Source organism: Humulus lupulus, chromosome 7 (genome assembly GCF_963169125.1).
Source record: "Humulus lupulus chromosome 7, drHumLupu1.1, whole genome shotgun sequence".
NCBI classification, from domain to species: domain Eukaryota; kingdom Viridiplantae; phylum Streptophyta; class Magnoliopsida; order Rosales; family Cannabaceae; genus Humulus; species Humulus lupulus.
Genome location: NC_084799.1, coordinates 193,487,970 through 193,508,522, shown reverse-complemented (window position 1 = coordinate 193,508,522; position 20,553 = coordinate 193,487,970). Strand labels below are relative to the sequence as shown.

The 20,553-nt window shown below is 40.1% G+C and overlaps 1 protein-coding gene and 1 non-coding gene across 2 annotated transcripts; one reads left to right on the top strand and one right to left on the bottom strand.

Moving 5' to 3' along the window:
• Positions 1–6,066: 6,066 nt before the first annotated feature.
• Positions 6,067–6,173, bottom strand: LOC133793065 (small nucleolar RNA R71). Its single transcript, XR_009874527.1, has one exon. It is a non-coding gene; the product is annotated as a small nucleolar RNA R71 (small nucleolar RNA).
• Positions 6,174–9,976: 3,803 nt separating this feature from the next.
• Positions 9,977–10,890, top strand: LOC133792500 (uncharacterized). Its single transcript, XM_062230409.1, has 2 exons — positions 9,977–10,133; positions 10,250–10,890. Exons 1-2 carry the CDS (start codon positions 9,977–9,979, stop codon positions 10,888–10,890), a joined length of 798 nt encoding a protein of 265 aa, XP_062086393.1.
• The last annotated feature ends 9,663 nt before the right edge of the window (positions 10,891–20,553 follow it).

The window sequence follows — 20,553 nt, the reverse complement described above, 5'->3', positions numbered from 1 at the left end:
AAGAAACCAAAATCAACCCAGGGTGATCTCCGGGGCTGAGGAAGAAGGGACTGGATAAGTCTTTGTTTGCGGGTCGATCAATGGAGGATTGTGAACGTCGAAGATGATTCGGTGGTGGAATGGAATCACCAGAAGGAAGATCACCAGGAGAGCCCATTGGATTGGGAATTTCAGATCCAATATTTGGGCGATTGGGCGGTCTTGTAGTCTGAGTTCTCCGTGGAGCCGTCGATGAAGGTGGATGGGGATTTGCAGCGGAAGGATCATCGGAGATTGGCTCAGAGTGGGAGTTCTCAGTCGTAGGTGGATGAATACCATCTTGTGAACGAGTGGAAGGTCTCGCCATGGAAGCAATGGTGGAGAGATTTACTTCTGATACCATATAAGAAGATTCAATATTAGAGCAAGAGAAAATTGCTTTGTTTCTGAATAATAGAATCAGTTCAGCTTAATCTTAACAACACAATACATGGCAATATATATAGGCAAAAAGAAGAAGAAGCAACTCGAGCTGAAGTTAGTTAGGGATCTAACTAATTAACCACTCAGTCTAACTAACAACTTAAACTAACTGAATATATAACTAATTCTAAGATAGGTGTCGTGCACGACTTGGATGGGGAGGCGGAGGATTGTGCAATATATCCAATTTTTTTGTTTGTTGAAATCATCTAGTTTTCAATGGGTTATTTGAGGAAGGGGTCTCAGAGCTATGAGGACTTGACGAATTCAATGTCGACCCATACGTGGGAACTTCGTGGCTTCAATGGTGAATGGCGTGGGGGATCGGCGATGGCGTCAGTGTTGGGGATGCATGTCGAACTGGTGCGATCTGTAGCTTAGGGTGCAGGGGAGGCGTACATCTGGTGCGACAGGGTGTTCTAGCATGATTGGGAGCTTGGGGGCGTGTGGATTGATCTAGGTTTGGTGAGGGATCTGAACTTTGACGACTTCCATAGCTGTATAATTGCAGAGCTTCTACTGAAGCTTTAATGGCATCACTTGACTACTTCCATGACTCAAACAGATCTGGTTTGGCTGCACCACAAACTCCAGCCATGGTGTTTTGAAAATGGGGATTCGACTGTGTTTTTATTTTTTTCTTTGTGATTTTTATTTCTTTAGATTTTTGAGTTGTGGACTTTTTTTTCTTAGAGAATTCTTGAGTTTGTTGTTGATTTCAGATAAGAGATTTTAGCATTTTCTTGAGTTTGTTAATGATTTTGGTTATTGAAGATGTATATAATTGTTGGTGATTTGTTTTAGATTTTTTTTATGAGACTAGAATAGATTTTGTTTTTCTCATATTAGATTTGTTTTAATTTTAATTTTTATATGTTTTAAATAAAGAGTTTACGCTTAATTTTGATTTTGTTCATAATAATTATTTTTAAGTTTTAATAATGAAAAATATATACTTTTAGTTTTATTAGATTTTTATTTTTTTAATTTTAATTAATTAATTCATAAAAGTAAGAGCATTTTAGTCATATTTAAAAAACTTGACCAAAATTGGGCTTGAAGTATAATTATGTTTCATTTTGCAAAACACAATGTTCGATTTGTAATTTTCTAAAACAGAGTGTCCGATTGATAACTATTGCAAAACACAACGTCTAAATGGTATAAATTCTTTTTTTTTTTTTTAATAAGGAAATTCATGAGAATTGTCTTCTTGTTTGCTACAATATGAGATATATTACATTTTATCATGTATAAAGTTAATATATCAAATATATTATCTTACATTTGACAAATAATCAGTATAAAAATATTTTGTGAACACAATTATATTCGAATTTATTTTTAATATTACTAAAATATTTTTATTTTAATTACATAATATAAAAATCTGTTGACGCCGTTTTTCGTCAACTTAAATTGGGGAGCAATTAAACAAGAAAATATTGGAGGAAATGAATAAATATGAACACAACATGTATTTTACGTGGTTCAGCAGTTAAATCTTCCTAGTCCACAAGTTTATATTATTAAGACATGGAGGTTTTCTGGAAACTTTTCAGAGAATAGTTGCCCGGAGCTTTCCCTCGAGAATCAATATATCGATCTTTTACAAATGGTGCTTCCTTCTCAATTTATTAGGAAGGTTTGTAGAATTCATTCCCACATATTTCGGGAAGATATTCTGTGAGTCAATTAATATAATGCTATTTAATGCATTATTTCCTTTATATACGAAAACATCCCATGAAAAATGGGATCGGATAACAAATTAAATGATATCCCTCAAATATTAGGATTGTACAACAATAAACATATTTACACGTAACTGATTAAATCGGACATGGGATTCATCAAATCTTCGAGATCAGCAGTTGGCATTGAACTCATCGAGACTATCAGTCAATCACGAGCTCACCGCTTAGCTTCGACTATGCTCGGAACAAGTAGATGTTGACGATATTGTCACATTCGAGCCTACACTTACAGAGCTTGTGCCATCTCGCCTGAAGGCAATCAGGGAGAAATATATACAAGTGTCACACCATGCCATTGCAATCTCAGAGTATATTCGAGGCTATACATCCTTGAGGTCATTGTTTACTTCAAAGAGGTTCGACTATAGGATCATATGATGACTGCATATATTTCGAGCTCACACCTGATGAGCCCAGTTTTCAGGGTCATAACTTCTTATCTCGAAATCTGGGTGTAACATTTCCCCCCTCAAAAGTATCAGTTCGAATCCCATGAGAAGGAAACTTTTGAATTACCCTTCTTGGAAACTGTACCATCAATTGTACTCGAGTGTGGACACGCGTCAGCCAAGTATTGGATGGTCAGAGTACTTGAGTGTCTTTTGCCCCATATGCACGTCCGTCTGCCTGCCACATGTCCGTCTGCCTGCCAACTATATGGTGCCGTCCTTTCACGTGTTCCTGGCCGTTCGATTAGATACCGAATTTGGTCAACGGTCCAGATCAACTCGACATTTGACATCCTTTGGGGCCTATAAATATGCCCGTCGTCTTCCTCATTTTTGTTTTACGTTTTCGAGTTTTCAGAAAGAAAAGAAGAAAGAAAGAACCATAACCAATTTGTTCAGTTCTTGGATGTTCTCCAAACAAAGAAAACAAAACAACGCTGGCTTGTTCGAATCCGTGAGATCATTTCTACAACCGCTCCTTCAATCATCGATTTCTATGTATCCACCAGCTTCTTTGTGTAACTATCTATTCTTGGCCCCATATGTTCATATATTTATTCTACTTTCTACATTTCTTCGTGCATGTTTGTATTGTTGTTACACTTGTAGGCACATTTACTAGTTAGGCACTAGAATGTTTAAGCCGATACTTGTGTAGCTCTTAGATTCTTCTGGTATTATGGGTTCCAAACCTAGATTTCGCGTGAAAGATTCAAATATAGTTATTTATTTAGGTTTCGGATGGCATGTCGTGTAGACCAAGAAAAGGGGTATGGAATTAGGGTTTTTAAATTGCACGTTTCCCAAAAATATCACCTTTTTGGGTAACCGCCAACTTTTTCCCTGAAAATCTAGGATTTTTAAAAATAAATCCACTTTTCTCCCTTTACGTCGAATACACGCTCAGGCTCGACTCTTCACATAACTCAAGTTCTCCCAAGCCTGATCTCGTTCTTTTGATCGAGCTTTTTCCATGGTCTCGAGCATTCGAGCTCGAACCATCTAAATTTTTATCCTTGATTTCTTGTGTGCCTCGCCCTCACCCTTTTTCTTTCTTGCTAGATGTTTCAGAATTTGGAAAAACGGTGGGGGTCATTACTCGCGATTCCTTATTCACCGAAGACTCTGAGCCCAGAGTCGCCCTTTACTCGAAATCAGCGGCTGATCTGTGAGCACGAAGTGAGGTGTGAGTAGAGGATACTCGAGCTCACTTTCGACACCAAATTGACAAGATCGAAGAGAGAAAGAGGAAAAAATCGGGTCATAATCTATCCAGACCCAGATCCTGAACCCAGACCAATTCCTCTTGACCCCAAGCTTAAAGTAACGGTCGCTTACAGATCGGGCGAACTCAAATTTTCACTGATGGAGGAGTCAACAAATTTTCCATCCACTGTTGAGTCTAGTTTTTGTCATGTTTAGGTGGTGTTTTAAGTAGTCTTTTATATCATTTTTCTTTCATTTAGTGCAAGTTTATGCTTTTGTTTGTTTTGCAGTTTTTGTGAATAACAGGAAGATTTGAGTACTTGGAGGAAAAATGTCCAAAAAAAGAGAATAAATATCTAAGTTTTGGTAATATTTTTGACAAAGGATGGATCTCAACATGATTTGGATGCGTTGGTGATTTTTCGGGCTCAAAAAGGCAGGAGTTGAAAAATTGCTTAAGGGCCACAGCATGAGCATTGTATAGCCGTGGCTAGCCCTTGAAATAGAACCATTGTTTTGGAGGAGAGACTTGAGCCATAGCATGGCTAAGGAGGGCCGCGACATAGAAGGGCCAAACCCTAGAAATCAGAGACATGGGTCGCGACATGGCTTTGGGAGAGCCGCGACCTAGCAGTTAAGATCCGTGTGAATTTAAGACATGGGCCGCGACATGGTACATGTAGAGCCGTGGCCCGCCTCTTCAAAAACTGAAAAGATTAGGTTTTATGAAAAAAGAGAAAATGAGAAAAAGGGAGACAAATTTTGGAGAGTCTTGGGAGACTAAGAAGGCTGGGAGAATTCAAAAACTGCATGTTTTTCATCTATTTTCTTATGTTATTTTTAAATTTCTTTGTGATTAGAATTATAATTATGAACTAATTTGTTGTTTAAGATTTTTAATTGAATCACTTGAATCCCTATTATGAATTAATGCAATTTCAATTTTCTTCTTCAATCCTTTTTCAATTCCTTATAACCTGTTCTTATTGATTGATTATTGATTGGCCACCTATGGTCATAATCTATATGTTTTTTAATCAAAATCTGAGAAGTGTGATTTGAAGTTGCTTTGGTTATATTGGACATAATTCTAATTTGGAACGAGAGTATCCAGATTAATTGTGTAACTATTTATTGAGTTGTTGAGATTAATGCTATCTTTGTGATTTAATTTATCATAGAAATATAGGAAATTGTCACTTAGGTTGAGTTTATAATTCATAATATGATTATAGGCTTGTTTTGTCAACTCGTTAATTGAATTAGGCAGAAAGAAGAAGAATTTAGTATTTTGTATTAGGGAGTGATAGGGAGGATAGTTGATGAGATTAAATATCTTAACTATTATTTCATTGTTTAAATCCAAGGTTTTGCTATTATTCGTTGTTTTATTTAATCTTTAATTATTGTTTCTGAATTTTATATTTTATTTTGCTTTGTCTATAAGAATCTCAATTTTAATTAACCAAATAGAAAAAAAGATTAATTGACTGGTAATTGAGGATTCAGTCCTTGAGGATGATACTTGGTTTTACCAAGATTATTACTAAATTGCGATACGTGCACTTGCGTAGCATATAAAATCCGCAACAAGTTTTTGGCACCGTTGCTGGGGACTGAAAACTATCAATATCAGTCTAATTGATTTTATTTCTAATTTGGTTATTTTTGTCTTATTTCTAATTTGTTTCAGCTGCGTTTCTTTGTAAATTTCAGGTGATTGTGTTATATGCGTAGCAGAAGAGGGGCAGGTAGAGATGGCACAAAATGAGAGGAATAATGAGGATCCCGAAGTTCTACAACATTCGGTTCAGAATCCTACTGCCAGAAGTTTGAGAGACTATGTACTGCCCACTATAACGGGAGTACAGAACTGTATAAGACCACCGGCGGTGGAGGCCAATAATTTTGAGATTAAGCCAGCAATTTTGCAAATGGTGCAGTCCACTATTCAATTTGGTGGTTTTCCTTTCGAAGACCCCCATATGCACTTGGCGAATTTCTTGGAGTTGTGCGACACTTTCAAGTACAATGGGGTCAGCGTTGATGCTATAAGGTTGAGACTCTTCCCATTTTCTCCGCGGGAAAGAGCTAAGAGCTGGCTTAATTCACTTCAGGAAAATTCTATCAATACTTGGCAAGACCTTGCTCATAAATTTTTGGATAAGTTTTTCCCTCCCTCGAAGGCTGCTAAATTGAGGGAAGAAATTAATAACTTCTATCAGATGGATGGAGAGTCATTATATGATGCGTGGGAGCATTTCAAGGAGTTATTGAGGAAATTCCCCCACCATGGTATAGAAAATTGGATGCTGGTTCACAATTTTTATAACGGGCTATGTGGTACAACGAGAACGATTATCGATGCTGCAGCTGGTGGGGCATTCATGAGTACGAGTGTCAATGAAGCATATGAGTTGCTAGAGGACATGGCTACAAATAATCATCATTGGTCTAAGGAGAGGTCATCTAGGGTTAGAAAGGTAGCTGGGGTGCATGAACTTGATACAATCACTGCTCTAACAGCGCAAGTGGCCTCCTTGACAAAACAATTACAGCAGAGCACTGTATCTGCTAATGCGGTTCAGATGGCAGCTAGGTGTGAAATTTGTGGTGGTCTTCACTCTATTGATTAGTGTCTTGCCAATAGTAGTAATAACATTCCTATGGACCAAGCTCAGGTTCAAGCTGTGGGAAATTTTCAGAGGCCATTCAATAATCCATTCTCCAATAATTACAATCTTGGGTGGAGAAATCATCCTAATTTTTCTTGGAGGAACAATCAGAGCCAGCAACCTCAGTTTCAGGGCCAGTTTCAGCAGAATATGCCTCAGCAACCAATGCATCAAGCCTCTTCATCACAACAGCCTAGGCCTCAACAATTAATGAATCAAGCTCCACCCGATAGGCCTAATGAATTGCAAGCTGCATTATTGACCCTCACCAACACTCAAACTCAGTTCATGATAGAGACTACTATTAGAAATCTGGAAACACAAGTGGGGCAGTTGTCTAATATGCTTAATAACAAACCACAGGGAAATTTTCCTAGTAATACTAAAGTCAATCCTAAGGATCAAGTTCAGGCAATTACTCTGAGGAGTGGTAAAAAAATTGAGTAGCCTAGGGTACAACAGTCAGTGGTTCAGAATGAGGAGATGGGTGAACAGTCTAATACACCAGAACAACGGGTTACTGAAGACCACCAGAATTCAGAAAAGTGTCCTCCAGTTGTTGATGACCAGCCAGTTCGAGTTCCATATCCTCAGAGGCTTAGAAAAACTACACTGGATAAACAGTTTTCTAAGTTTTTAGAGGTGTTTAAAAAGCTGCATATCAATATTCCTTTTGCTGGGGCCTTAGAGCAGATGCCCAGCTATGTGAAATTCATGAAGGAGATTTTGTCTAAGAAAAGGAAGATGGAGGATTACGAGACGGTGTCACTCACTGAAGAGTGTAGTGCAATATTTCAGAGGAAGTTGCCCCAAAAGTTGAGAGATCCGGGGAGCTTTACTATACCTTGCACAATTGGAAAATTTGAATGTAAGCACGCTTAATGTGATCTGGGGGCGAGTATTAATCCGATGCCCTTATCTGTGTTCAGAAGACTTGATTTGGGTGAGGCAAAACCAACAACAGTCACTCTATAACTAGCAGATCGATCGGTGAAACATCAATGGGGGTATTATTGAAGATGTTCTTGTGAAGGTGGATAAGTTTATTTTTCCTGCTGACTTTATCGTTCTTGACATGGGGGAGGATATGGATGTACCTATTATTCTCAGTAGACCAATTCTAGCCACAGGCCATGCTCTCATTGATGTTCAAAAGGGAGAGCTTAAACTTAGAGTTCAAGGAGATAAGGTGGTATTTAATGTCTTCAAGGCCATGAAGTATCCGGTGGCTAGTGACAGTTGCTATACTATGGACGTGATAGAGAAGGCAATCTCAAAAAGAAGGGTGAGTAGTGATGCTTTAGAGGCAGTGTTAACAGGTGATGAGGTAGATGATGATGATGATGCTGAGATGAGAGAATATGTAAACTGGATCAATTCTTACCAACCATACAGGAAGAAGTTAGAAGAATTAGCAGAGGGGCTTGAAAGACCACTAACATCCATTCAGCAGCCACCATAGTTGGAATTAAAGGCTCTTCCAGATCATTTGTGTTATGCATACTTGGGAGAGAAGGAGACTTTATCAGTAATAGTTTCAGCTGACCTCTCAAAATCAGAGTTGGAAAAATTGTTGAGGGTTTTATGGGATCATAAATTGGCCATTGGGTGGACATTGGCGGATATTAGAGGAATAAGTACTTCAATAGTAATGCATAAAATTTTATTGGAGGAGAATAGCAAGCCATCTATAGAGGCTTAGAGAAGACTCAATCCAGCCACGAAGGAAGTTGTACTTGAGCAGATTCTTAAATGGTTGGACGTCGGAGTGATCTACCCAATTTCTGATAGCGCATGGGTGAGCCCAGTACAAGTGGTACCTAAGAAGGGTGGTAAAAAATGAAAACAAAGAACCCATTCCAACGAGAACTGTGACGGGGTGGCGGATTTGTATTGATTACCGCAAGCTCAACAAGGCAACAAGGAATGATCATTTTCCTTTGCCTTTCCTTGATCAAATGCTTGACAAATTAGCAGGCCACAACTACTACTGTTTCTTGGATGGGTATTCAGGGTACCATTAGATTGCTATTGCACCAGAGGATCAAGAGAAAACAACATTCACATGTCCCTATGACACATTTTCTTTCAGGAGAATGCCATTTGGATTATGTAATGCTCCAGCAACATTTCAATAGTGCATGCTGGCTATCTTTTCAGATATGGTGGAAAGGTGTATTGAGATCTTCATGGATGATTTCTCTATTTTTGGCTCTTTGTTTGACCTCTGTTTGGGTAACTTGGAAAACGTGTTGAATCATTGTGAAAAGGCAAATCTGGTGTTGAATTGGGAGAATGCCATTTTATGGTAAAAGAGGGAATTGTTCTCGGACACAAAATTTCTAGAAATGGTATTGAGGTGGATACAGCAAAGATTGCAACAATTGAGAAATTATCACCTCCAGTGTCAGTAAAAGGAGTGAGAAGTTTCCTTGGCCATGCGAGATTTTATTGACGATTCATCAAAGATTTTTCCAAAGTGTCTAAGCCTCTCTCTTCACTGTTAATGAATGGTGTGGTTTTTGATTTCAATGAAGAGTGCCTTCAAGCCTTTAAGGTACTAAAGGAGAAACTCATATCTGCACCTATAGTTGTGGCTCCAAACTGGGACTTACCATTTGAATTGATGTGTGACGCTAGTGACTATGCTGTGGGTGCAGTTTTGGGGCAGCGTATTGATAAGGTATTTTGCTCAATTTATTATGCTAGTAGAACTCTCAATGATGCACAGTTGAATTACGCCACAATAGAAAAAGAGTTGCTAGCCATAGTCTCTGCTTGTGACAAGTTCAGACTCTATCTGATTAGTAATAAGGTGATTGTGTATACTGATTACTCTACTATCAAGTACTTGATGACTAAGAAGGACGCAAAGCCTCACTTAATTAGATGGGATTTATTGCTACAAGAGTTTGATATGGAGATTCGCGATAAAAAGGGTATTGAAAACCTTGTAGCAAATCACTTGTCTAGACTAGAAATAGAAGAGAGTCAAAATGAGAAAGATGTGCAGATCAATGACTCCTTTTAAGATAAACAGTTGTTTGGAGTAAGTAAAAATTATGTTGTGCCTTGGTTTGCGGATATTGTGAATTTCCTTGTTGCAAAGGTTGTGCCTCCTGAGATGACAAGGTAGCAGTTGAAGAAATTTTACTCTGAGGTGAAGCATTACTACTGGGAGGAACCTATTCTCTATAAGAATTGTACTGATCAAATTATTCGGCGTTGTGTACCCGAGGATGAAATGCATTCTATTCTTTCCCACTACCACAACTTTCAATGTGGTGGACATTTTGGAGCCACAAGAACAGCAGCTAAGGTATTGTAGAGTGGTTTTTATTGGCCAACTTTATTCAAAGATGCTAACGTTTTTGTGAAGGCTTGTGATCGGTGTCAGTGCACGAGCAATATCTCTAAGAGAAATGAGATGCCTCTCAATGTAATTTTGGAAGTCGAGTTGTTTGATGTTTGGGGCATTGACTTCATGGGTCCGTTTCCACCGTTGTACAATAATGAGTACATTCTGTTAGCTGTTGACTGTGTGTCCAAATGGGTGGAAGTTGTTGCAACAAAGACCAATGACAGTAAAACTGTGTTAAACTTTCTCCATAAACACATTTTCACTCGTTTTGGTCACCCCGAGCTCTCATTACTGATGAAGAGAGTCATTTTGTTAACAAACAACTTGATACACTTTTAGCTCGCTACGGTGTATACCACTGCACTGCATTGCCATATCATCCCCAGTCAAATGGTCAAGCTGAAATTTCAAACAGGGAGGTGAAAAGTATCCTTGAAAAGACTGTGGGTAGTTCAAGGAAAAACGGGTCAAAGAAGTTGGATGACACACTATGGGCCTACAGAACTGTGTTTAAAACATCGATAGGTATGTCCCCATATCGCTTAGTTTTTGGGAAAGCATGCCATTTTCTAGTAGAGCTAGAGTACAGGGCATACTGGGCAATGAAAAAGTTAAACTTGGATTGGACTGCTGCTAATGAAAATAGAATTTTGCAATTGAATGAACTTGATGAATTTCGTAACGAGGGATACGAAAATGCAAAAATCTATAAGGACCGTACAAAAGCCTGTCATGACAAGAATCTAGTCAGAAGAGAATTTCAACCTGGACAGCAAGTACTTCTTTTTAATTCATGGTTGAGGCTATTTCTTGGAAAATTAAAATCCAGATGGTCGGGCCCTTTTACTGTTGTGAAGTTGCTTCCATATGGCTTGGTGGAGGTGCAAGGCAAAAATGGAGAGCCTTTCAAGGTGATTGGGCAGTGGTTGAAGCCATATCTAGGCAGTATGTTTGATCAGGCGAATCAATTCTTCTTTTGAAGCCTCTTTGAAGAGGAGTTCAGCGTCCGGCTAAATGACGTTAACGACAACGCTTGTGGGAGGCACCCTACTTATTTGTATTAATTTTATTACTTTCGCACTTGTAAATTATGGATATTTGGTTTATTTTTGGACTTTTAGAATCGTGAAAAACGTGAAAAATGAAAAAAAATCCTTAAGGGCCGCGACATAGTCATATTGAGCCGCGGCATAGCTCGTTCCAGAGGCTCAGGATTTCAGAAATAATGGGGCGGGCCACGGCATGGAGATGTAGAGCCGCAACATTCAGATACAGCTTTCTCAGATTTTTGAGGCGGTCCGCGGCATGGATAGACTAATGCCGTGACATTATTCCCCAGATTTTTTGCATTTTTTAGGCAGGCCGCGGCATTGAATGGCTAGAGCTACAGCCCGTGTGCGCAGCCAGGGGTAAAAAACCCTAATTTTTGTCCCTTTCTTCATTTTTTTTCACATTTTTCACTTTCACCATCACTCAAAGCCTCCTTTCTCTCCCAATTTTTACATCCCATTATGAGTATTTCATTTGCCAAGGAGACAAAAAGAAGAAGGATTTTCACATGCAAGTAAGTGTCTCATATCCTTTCTAGTGATTTCTCAATGGAAGCTTGGATATATTCTGTCATTTTGGACTATTTAGTGACTTTTCTTTGAGAAATTTAAGGGTTTTTTCTGGTGTAAGTGGTTGGGTTGCTTGTTTATTGTAATTTGGTAATTTTTGGAGAGTGGAAAAACAATGGGAGGTTCTGCTCAATTTTTCTTAGAACATTTGGGGATTTTAGTGTGTTGTTGTATTGGAGAAATGGGTCCTAAAAAAAATCCTGCTAGAGGTGCCTCTTCAAAGAAAGCTTCTTCATCCCGAGCTCAACAAACACCACCTCCTCCTGCAGATTATGATACTAACTTATTTGTCAATAAGCAGGCGGCTGATATGTTTTAAAAAATTCATGAGAAATTTGTGGTTAGGGAGAGGGGGTTTGAGTTTCAAGATGAACCGCTTGAAAATAATCTTGCCTATGATCTCATTCGGGCTGAGATAGTGAGACGAAATTGGGGTTTTTTCTGCAACTCCACCCGTGTTGGCATGGCCAATTACTCGCAAATGTTTGAGTTCTACGCCAATTTCCCATACCTTGATGCAGAAAATCACAATTTTATTCAGGGTAAAAAGGTGCCTACTGAAATTTATTCATTTAACTCATTGCTGCACCTCCCTACATTGTCTGCGCTTGATGATGAGCATTGGTAGTTGACCCACTTTAGTGAACCAGATTATGAAGCAGTGGCTAAAGTTTTGAGTATGGAGGGGGCTCATTTTAACTATCAGCATGGAAAGCCCAAAGACATGAACTGGTGGCAACTTAATCAGCTTGCCAAGGCTTGGGTTTATTTTGTTAGTTCCCGCCTGTTGCCAACCTCTCACTTATGTACTATTGATCGAGAATGTTGTTTATTGGTATATGCTATCATGACAAAGATGACAATTGATGTGGGCCAAGTCATTCATTACAACATTCGCAACATTAGTAGATTCAATACTACTGCTGGTGTTGCTCATGGTACTTTTATCTCGACCTGTGTGCTACTTATGATGTACCGGTCTATTCTAGTGATTTGGTTCGGAAGCCCATGGGGCCGATTAATCAGACTCTGTTTGCTGCTTTTCCTTCGGGCTTTCTTATCCTGCTGTCACCTGGGCAACATTATAAGCATCGATGGGCTAATGAAGTAGCTGACATTGACCATGTGGAGGAAGAGGGAGCTGATGGCGCGGGTCCTAGTAACCCACCTTCAAATTTGGCACTTGGTGGGCCTATTGATGAGCACACTTAGCGTACGCACGATTGACTGGATTATATCATCCGCCAGAATTAGCATTTAATCCAGTCGCATCATGCGCAAAATCAGCATTTCAATGACTATTTGGTACAGCAGAATGAGTACGGGCGTGTTCATATAGAAGAATTGAATGCTTTAGTCACTAGGTGGACTATGAGTTCTACTGATGAAAACTACTTCACCCCTCCACCACAGTTTACTCCATACAACCCACCACCACCACCTCCGCCATACTGATGTGGTGTGTCTTTCCTGAGGTAAGTCTTCTCTCCTTGGTCTTCATGTCATATTGGGGACAATGTGAAATTTAAGTTTGGGGGAGGGGCTTATCAATTTCACTTTGTTTTTATTTTTTTTATTTTTGTTCTTTTAGTTTACTGTGTGTTATTTTAGTTTTTTCTTTATTGTTGAACAGTTAAGCCGATAAAATTTTGTTATTAATATCGTTTGTCATCATTTGTGAAATAGTAATTGCATGAATAACTGTGTGCTTGGTTGATTACTCTTTGGATTAATTTGAATGCTTTTTGGAAATTTGAATATGTTGTGTAAATGTGGATAATTATCATATGTTATACATGTTTTTCTTGGGTATGAGGAATGAATTGTGGAATATGATAGAACTTGCATTGCTTGTCTTTTGAGACGAAATCCTTGATAACATGTGTATTGGAAAATGATCTAGGAAATTTTGTTGGAACGTTTGAGACAATAAGCTAAAGCTCACAGCTTGGAGTCACGAGCACATGAAGGCAGGGGCCTTATTGACCTTGAAGTCTTTTTTAAGGACTTTCTAGATTTTGTTGGGCTCGCGTCCTTCCAACTCTAGACCAACTCGTACAGGGTCTTGTCAGTCCTGAGGTTGCTTTACCACGAACTAAAGTGGGAAGGACCGTCACCAAGGGAGATTTTATATCTCTTTTGTCTAAAAAGCAACCCATCTCGAGCTCGGGGAGGAGATGGCTTCTACTACCTCTCGAGCTATCCCAGAGAGAAGAAGATTTTCGAGGACCATCCTCCTAACTTCAAACTGGCGTTCTTCTGGACGGATGGCTTGGGTCCCTCCAAATATTACTCGTTCAGGCGAATCCGTAAGTATACGATCCTTTTTCTTTTCATGGTCTACTTTTGTTTAAGCTCAAATTACTTATAATATATTCGATTCTTCAGCTAACTATCACCGTCCTACTCCCATTGATGCAATGAGGGATCACAAAGAAACTTTGCTCCAGCTTCCATATGGCAGGCGCTCCCTGTCCTATCTTCTTCACGAAGATAGGCTTCGAGCCTGCGACCTCCTGGAGAAGGATCAATCAACAGATGAAATGGCATACAAGAAGTATACCAAGTGGGAGTTTGTGCCTTTCCCAACTGGAAGTCTTCCTCCGAGGTGAAGTTCTAAGGCATGATCCCCAGCTCGCTGTTTTAGGAGTCCGTGCTCGGGGAACGATGCCAATGATGAGGCCTCGAGCTTGAGTGACAGAAATATGGTCATTCTTAGCTCGGCCTTGTGTTCTCCTTCCCTAATCAATCATAAACCTGACACCCTAGTCATATGTGAAGATGATAGGGACAACTTTTATGTATGGTCCTGGGTAGATGAGAGGGTCCATAGGTTTGATAGTTAGCTAGGGAAATACGACACAATGTATAGTCTTAATGAGGTCTGGGATGGGATAGCCGTCCAATATGGGACAAACGACTATAAGGACCTTTCAAGGTTGACTTCCATGTATAGGGAAGGGTCTCCCCTAGCCTCTTCTGAAGATAGGGGAATTACTTGGTCGCCGAGCACGAGCTCGGGGGAGAGTTCCAGTTAGGTTTCCTGTCACTTGTCCTTAATTCCTTTAACTGTTTGCTCTATGCTAATTTTAGCGTTTTTAAGCTCGATCTCTAATGTGATTTGATTGTGCAAGCACAATGGATTCTGACCTCGAGAACATGCTCGCCAGTGGTGAGGGGGCCAAGAGAAGTAAGCGCCCGAGGCCGATCAGAGGCCTGCTAAGGTCCCTAAAAGGACCGAGAAGTCTCCTCCTCCCCCAACTCCTACTGTTATGAGCCCGTCGTGGAACTACTCCCCGGGTCGAGATTCTTACGGGAGATGCTCCGCCTCTTGCCATCCAGATCCTTCCAACCCTTGGCCCACTTTCGAAGAAACCAGCGATGACTAAGGGGCATTTGTTGTCGATTTCTACTCATGTTGATTAGTATGTCATCAACAATGTCGCCGGGACTCACGGAGCCACTCTTGGCTCGGACGTCCTATCTCGGGTAGGCCAAAGCATTAGCAACCTTGGGGCTCCTCAATGGCAGTTCCTGGTCAATGCTTGGGACCCTAATGTCCTTTATGATAAGATTACCGAACTCATATCCTCGGTAATTTCTCTTACCGCGTTATTTATGATTTTATTCGGAGTATGCTCTAACTTGATTTTTTTGTGTGTTAGGCTCTAACTGCAGTTGCTCAGATGAATTACAAGCTGAACAATGAGGTTCATGCGAGCATGTCCTATGCTCAGGAGTTGAAGGAACTCCAGCTCAAGATCACCGATGAGTTCAAGGCCGTAAGGTCCAAGCTGGAGGCCGAGATTAAGAAGGTGAAGGCCGAGCTTAAAGAGAAGAGTTCCAGGATTGAGGAGCTTGAGAAGATCAATGCCAAGCTTGAGGAGGAGAAAAAGGCCTCCTACGAGGTAATGGAGGATGCAAAGGCTCGTCTTCTCGAAGAGTTCAAGCAGAGGAAGGATCGGGCAGTTGACTTGGCTATGTACAGGATTTAGGCCAGCAACGTCGATCTCGACACAAGCTTCTTGGGCTCTTTTGAGGAAGAGCTCGTGACCAAATGGCAAGCTCGGCTTGATGCGGAGGAAGCTTCTCGGGAGGATAGTCATGCTATTCGTTCTGGTGAGGGTAGTGCTCTCAATGATGCAGAGAAGGCAAAGGAGGGTGCAGAGAAGGCTAAGGAGAGTGCTCCTGCCTCCTAAATCTCGATCCTGGGCTGCGTCCCTCTGACTTTTTTGTAATAGTTTATAATTTTTGTTTGTCATGCCCTTGGGGTAAATACAATTTACAGCTCGTAAAAGGGCTTTTGATATATTTAATACCATGCTCGTCATTATTTTAACATTTTTTCTTTATATCCCTCTGATTGAAGTATTTTAAGTAATTTTTTTATTAAGAGTCCGCTTATATGCTTGTTTATCCCTACAAACACATGTTGGATTTAGGCTCGAGTTTCCATGCATCCTCGCATAGTTTGCTCGATATATCCGTGTTCGCTCTCTTATTTATCAAGGTCGGAGCTTACTTTCATGCACACGAAAGTACTTATATGGCGTGTAAGATAAGTAGTTTAGTTGTATTATGCTTTTCTAGTTACTTTTCCTCGTCATCAGGTAGCTCCCCGAGGTTGTGAGGTTGAAACTTTTGTTGCAAAATACTCCAGCCTCGGTGTCGACTTAGCTCGCAATAGGTTAATTTTTTCCCACTTGTGTTGATCAATTTTAGCTGGTTTATTCCAAACCTATTTAGGTCGTGTTTGGTTCGTAATCCATACACTTATATATTTTCGATCTAGTTATATCTAGATCGTACTAATTCGCGTACCTAGTCATATCCAGACACTTTATTTTATATAATTTGGTTATGTCAAAATTTTAGCTCGCGTATTTGGTTATATCCAAACACTTTGTTTTTAATAATATGGTTACGTCCAAATTATCTTGGTTCACACATTTGGTTATATCCAAACACTTTTATTTTTGATAATTTGGTTATGTCCAAATTTTAGTTCGCGTATTTGGTTATATCCAAACACTTTGTTTTTAATAATTTGGTTACGTCCAAATTATCTTAGTTCGTGCATTTGGTTATATCCAAACACTTTTATTTTTTATAATTTGGTTATGTCCAAATTTTAGCTCGCGTAATTGGTTATATCCAAACACTTTGTTTTTAATAATCTAGTTACGTCCAAATTATCTTAGTTCGTGCATTTGGTTATATCCAAACACTTTTATTTTTGATAATTATGTTATGTCCAAATTTTAGCTCGCGTATTTAGTTATATCCAAACACTTTGTTTTTAATAATCTGGTTACGTCCAAATTATCTTAGTTCGCGCATTTGGTTATATCTAAACAATTTGAAAATACACTTATGAATTCTATGTTGGGTTAATAGTCCAGACATTTTTACGCTATTTATTTTTTCAAACTGATGGTATAGATATACCACTGATACCCTCTTAATATCCTATGAGTGTGATCATAGGTTATTAAATTAAGAGAGTTTGTAAAAAATACAACATATTGAAACGAAAATGAACTTTATTCAAAATTGAACAATTTATCAACAGAAACTTTGTAAAGATAAACAAGCATGGTTATAGGAGACATCATTCCTACACTATTGATAATAAGGTCGTAGATGTTTGCCATTCCATGCTCGTGGCACCAACTCTCCGTTTAATCTTGCCAATTTGTAAACTCCAGGTCAAATGATTGACTCGATCTGGTAAGGTCCTTCCCAATTAGGTCCAAGCACGCTGGCAGCTAGATCTCTTGTAGCGAGAAACACGAGCCTTAAAACCAAGTCTCCCAATACGAACCTTCTTTCCCGGACTATCTTATTGAAGTATCGTGTACCTCGCTGCTGATATGCTGCATTCCTCAGTTGAGCTTCGTTTCGTCTTTCTTCAATCAGGTCCATATTTACTTCGAGTTGGGATTGGTTTGAGGCTTGGTCATAAGCGTGGCTGCAAATCATGGGAATTTTGACCTCGAATGGTAACATGGCCCCGCACCCATATGCCAGGGAAAAGGGAGTATGCCCTGTTGAAGTGTGAGCCGTAGTTCGATATGCCCAAAAAACTTGGGACAACTCCTCGGGCCATTTTCCCTTAGCTTCTTCCAATTTCTTTTTTATAGAACTCTGAAGAGTCTTATTCACAGCTTCGACTTGGCCATTTTCTCGGGCCAGGTTCGAAGTTAATCATGTTGACATCTTCTTGTTCAGGCTTGTTAATACTAGGTATCGACAGGTGCTCAATTGGGACTACATTTAGTGTGTCGACCTCGCTGGATGTGGTGAGCCTGGCTAGGGCATCTGCATTTGAATTTTGCTCTCGAGGAACCTGCTCTATCGCATAGAACTCGAAATGTCCGAGTGTTGCTTTCGCTTGTTCTAAGTATACAAGCAATTTTGTTCCGCGAGCCTGGTATTCCCCTAAGATCTAGTTGACCACTAATGGTGAGTCACTGTAGCAATGAATTGCTTTAGCCTTGAGCTCATTTGCTATTCGAAGTCCTGCCAATAGAGCTTCGTATTCAGTCTCGTTGTTAGATGCTTTGAAGCCAAATCTTAAAGAGGAATGAAATCAACTTCTAGTTGGAGTGATCAATATCATTCCTACCCTCGATCCATTTTCGTTGGAAGATCCATCGACATAAAGTTTCCACAACTCGTGGGCTGGGGTTATAATTTTGTCGTCATATACTCCCGTACATTCCACAATGAAGTCTGCTAGGGCCTGTCCTTTTATGGTCATCCTAGGATGATAAGTGATCTTGAATTGTCTGAGCTCCACAACCCATTTTAATAATCGGCCTGAGGCTTCTAGCTTAGACAAGACTTTTCGTAGTGGTTGGTCAGTTAGCACATGGATGGGGTGTGCTTGGAAGTAAGGTTGGAACTTTCGAGATGAGTGGATTAGGTTGAGAGCCAACTTCTCGATTAATGGGTATCTCGATTCTGTCCCCAGTAACCTTTTGCTGACATAGTAGACTGGTTTTTGTACCTTCTGATCTTCTCGGATGAGCACGACATTGATGGCGTGCTCAGTTGTAGCGAGGTATATGTACAAGATTTCTCGTGTGATAGGTTTCGACAAGATGGGAGGTTCTGCGAGGTGTTTCTTTAGCTCCTATAAAGCTAGCTTGCATTCCTCTATCCACTCGAATTTTTTGCCCCCTCTCAAAAGGTTAAAAAATGGAAGACAACGGTCTGTAGATTTCGAGATAAACCTACTTAATGCTGCCATTCATCCAGTTAAGCTTTGGACATCTTTATGTTTTTGAGGTGAGGGTATTTCAATTAGAGCCTGGATCTTGTATGGATTAACCTTATTCCTCGCGCGTTTACTATAAAACCCAGAAACTTACCCGACGACACTCCAAAAGAGCATTTCTGGGGGTTGAGCTTCATGTTGTGCTTTCGTAGCACGTCGAAGCATTCTTCGAGGTCGTCCACCTGGTTATTGTTATGTTTAGATTTGACCAACATATCGTCAACATACACTTCATGTTATTACCTATCTGCTCGGAGAACATCATGTTTACGAGCCTTTGATACATGGCTCCAGCATTTTTAAGCTCGAAAGGCATGACTTGTATGCTCTTGGTCTGGAAAATGCATGGCAATCTGGTTATATCCAGAATAAGCATCCATGAACGACATAAGTCCATACCCGAATGTGGCATCTACGAGCTGGTCGATCCGAGGTAGGGGAAAGCAGTCTTTAGGATATGCCTTATTGAGGTCAGAGTAATTGATACAAGTTTTCTATGTTCCGTTAGGTTTTGGAACCAGTACCGGGTTAGCGACCCAATCAGAGTAGAAGGTGTCTTGTATAAATTGATTCTCCTTTAACCTGTTGACCTCTTCCTTCAAGGCTTTCTTCCTGTCATCGTTTAAGAGTCTTCGTTTTTTTTGCTTTGGGGGGAAGCTCTTATTAATGTTAAGGGCGTGGCTTATCACATTCAAATTTATCCCCACCATGTCTGAATGCGATCATGCAAAAACATCCTGGTTCTTCCTCAAGAAGCAAATTAATTGCTACTTTGTTTCTTCTGAAAGGTTTTTCCCTATCTTCATAGTTTTTAGGGGATTAACCTCTTCGAACTTGACCTCTTCGAGCTCTTCTAACAGTTCGAGGTCGGCCCTTTCTTCTATTCTTGGATCGATCTCTTCGTCTATTTTGAAAATTTTCCCATTCTTATCTTTAATTACATTAAGTGTTTGGGCGCTTGTCTGCTTCTTCCCTCTAATGGAAATGCTGTAGCATTCCCTCCCTGTGAGTTGGTCTCCTTTCAGAGTTCCGATAACAGTAGAAGTCGGGAACTTGATGGCCAGATGACTAATGGAAGAAACTACCCCCAACCTTACTAGGGCGGGTCTCCCGAGCAGAATGTTATAGGTAGATGGGAGATCCACCACTACGAACTCTATCATCTTGGTTACTGAGAGTGGGTAGTCTCCCAAGGTTACAGGGATTTTGATAGACCCCTTATAAGCAATCTCTTCTCCTGCAAAGCCGTACAGCGTCGTTGCACAGGTCTTTAGGTCACGAAGTCCAAGTCCCATCTTTTATAAAGTGGCTTTGTGGAGGATATTTATCGAGCTCTTTTTATCAATCAGGACTTGGTGTACCCTCTTGTTTGCGAGCTGAAGGGTTATGACCAACACGTCATTATGAGGGAAATGTACATGGGATGCGTCATCTTCAGTAAAAGTTGTGTTGAGATTCAACCCTTTGCTGTTTCAGAGCTCTGGATTTTGGTTCGTAGAGAGACCCATCCCCAGTTTTTAGCTTATTCACATATCTTTTCAGGGCATTCTTGCCCGATCCTGCAATATGGGCCCCCCGAGATCTGACATCTTCTCCATCAATCGGAGGGGGTCGTTCATCTTCCCGTGCTTGTGAATTGCTGTTCTGGGCAGGCAGTGTAGCTGCTGGCCTTTGGCTGGTGGAAGCCTAGTTAGGGTTTTGATTTCTCACATACTGCGTGATATATCCTCTTGAGATCAGAC

What these genes read in the sequence shown, in the direction of transcription:
- LOC133792500 (XM_062230409.1), top strand. Translation starts at nt 9,977, where the DNA reads ATGCCTCTCAATGTAATTTTGGAAGTCGAGTTGTTTGATGTTTGGGGC. An exon ending in TGCAACAAAGACCAATGACA is followed by an intron (nt 10,134 to 10,249) that starts GTAAAACTGTGT and finishes ATACACTTTTAG; the next exon opens with CTCGCTACGGTGTATACCAC.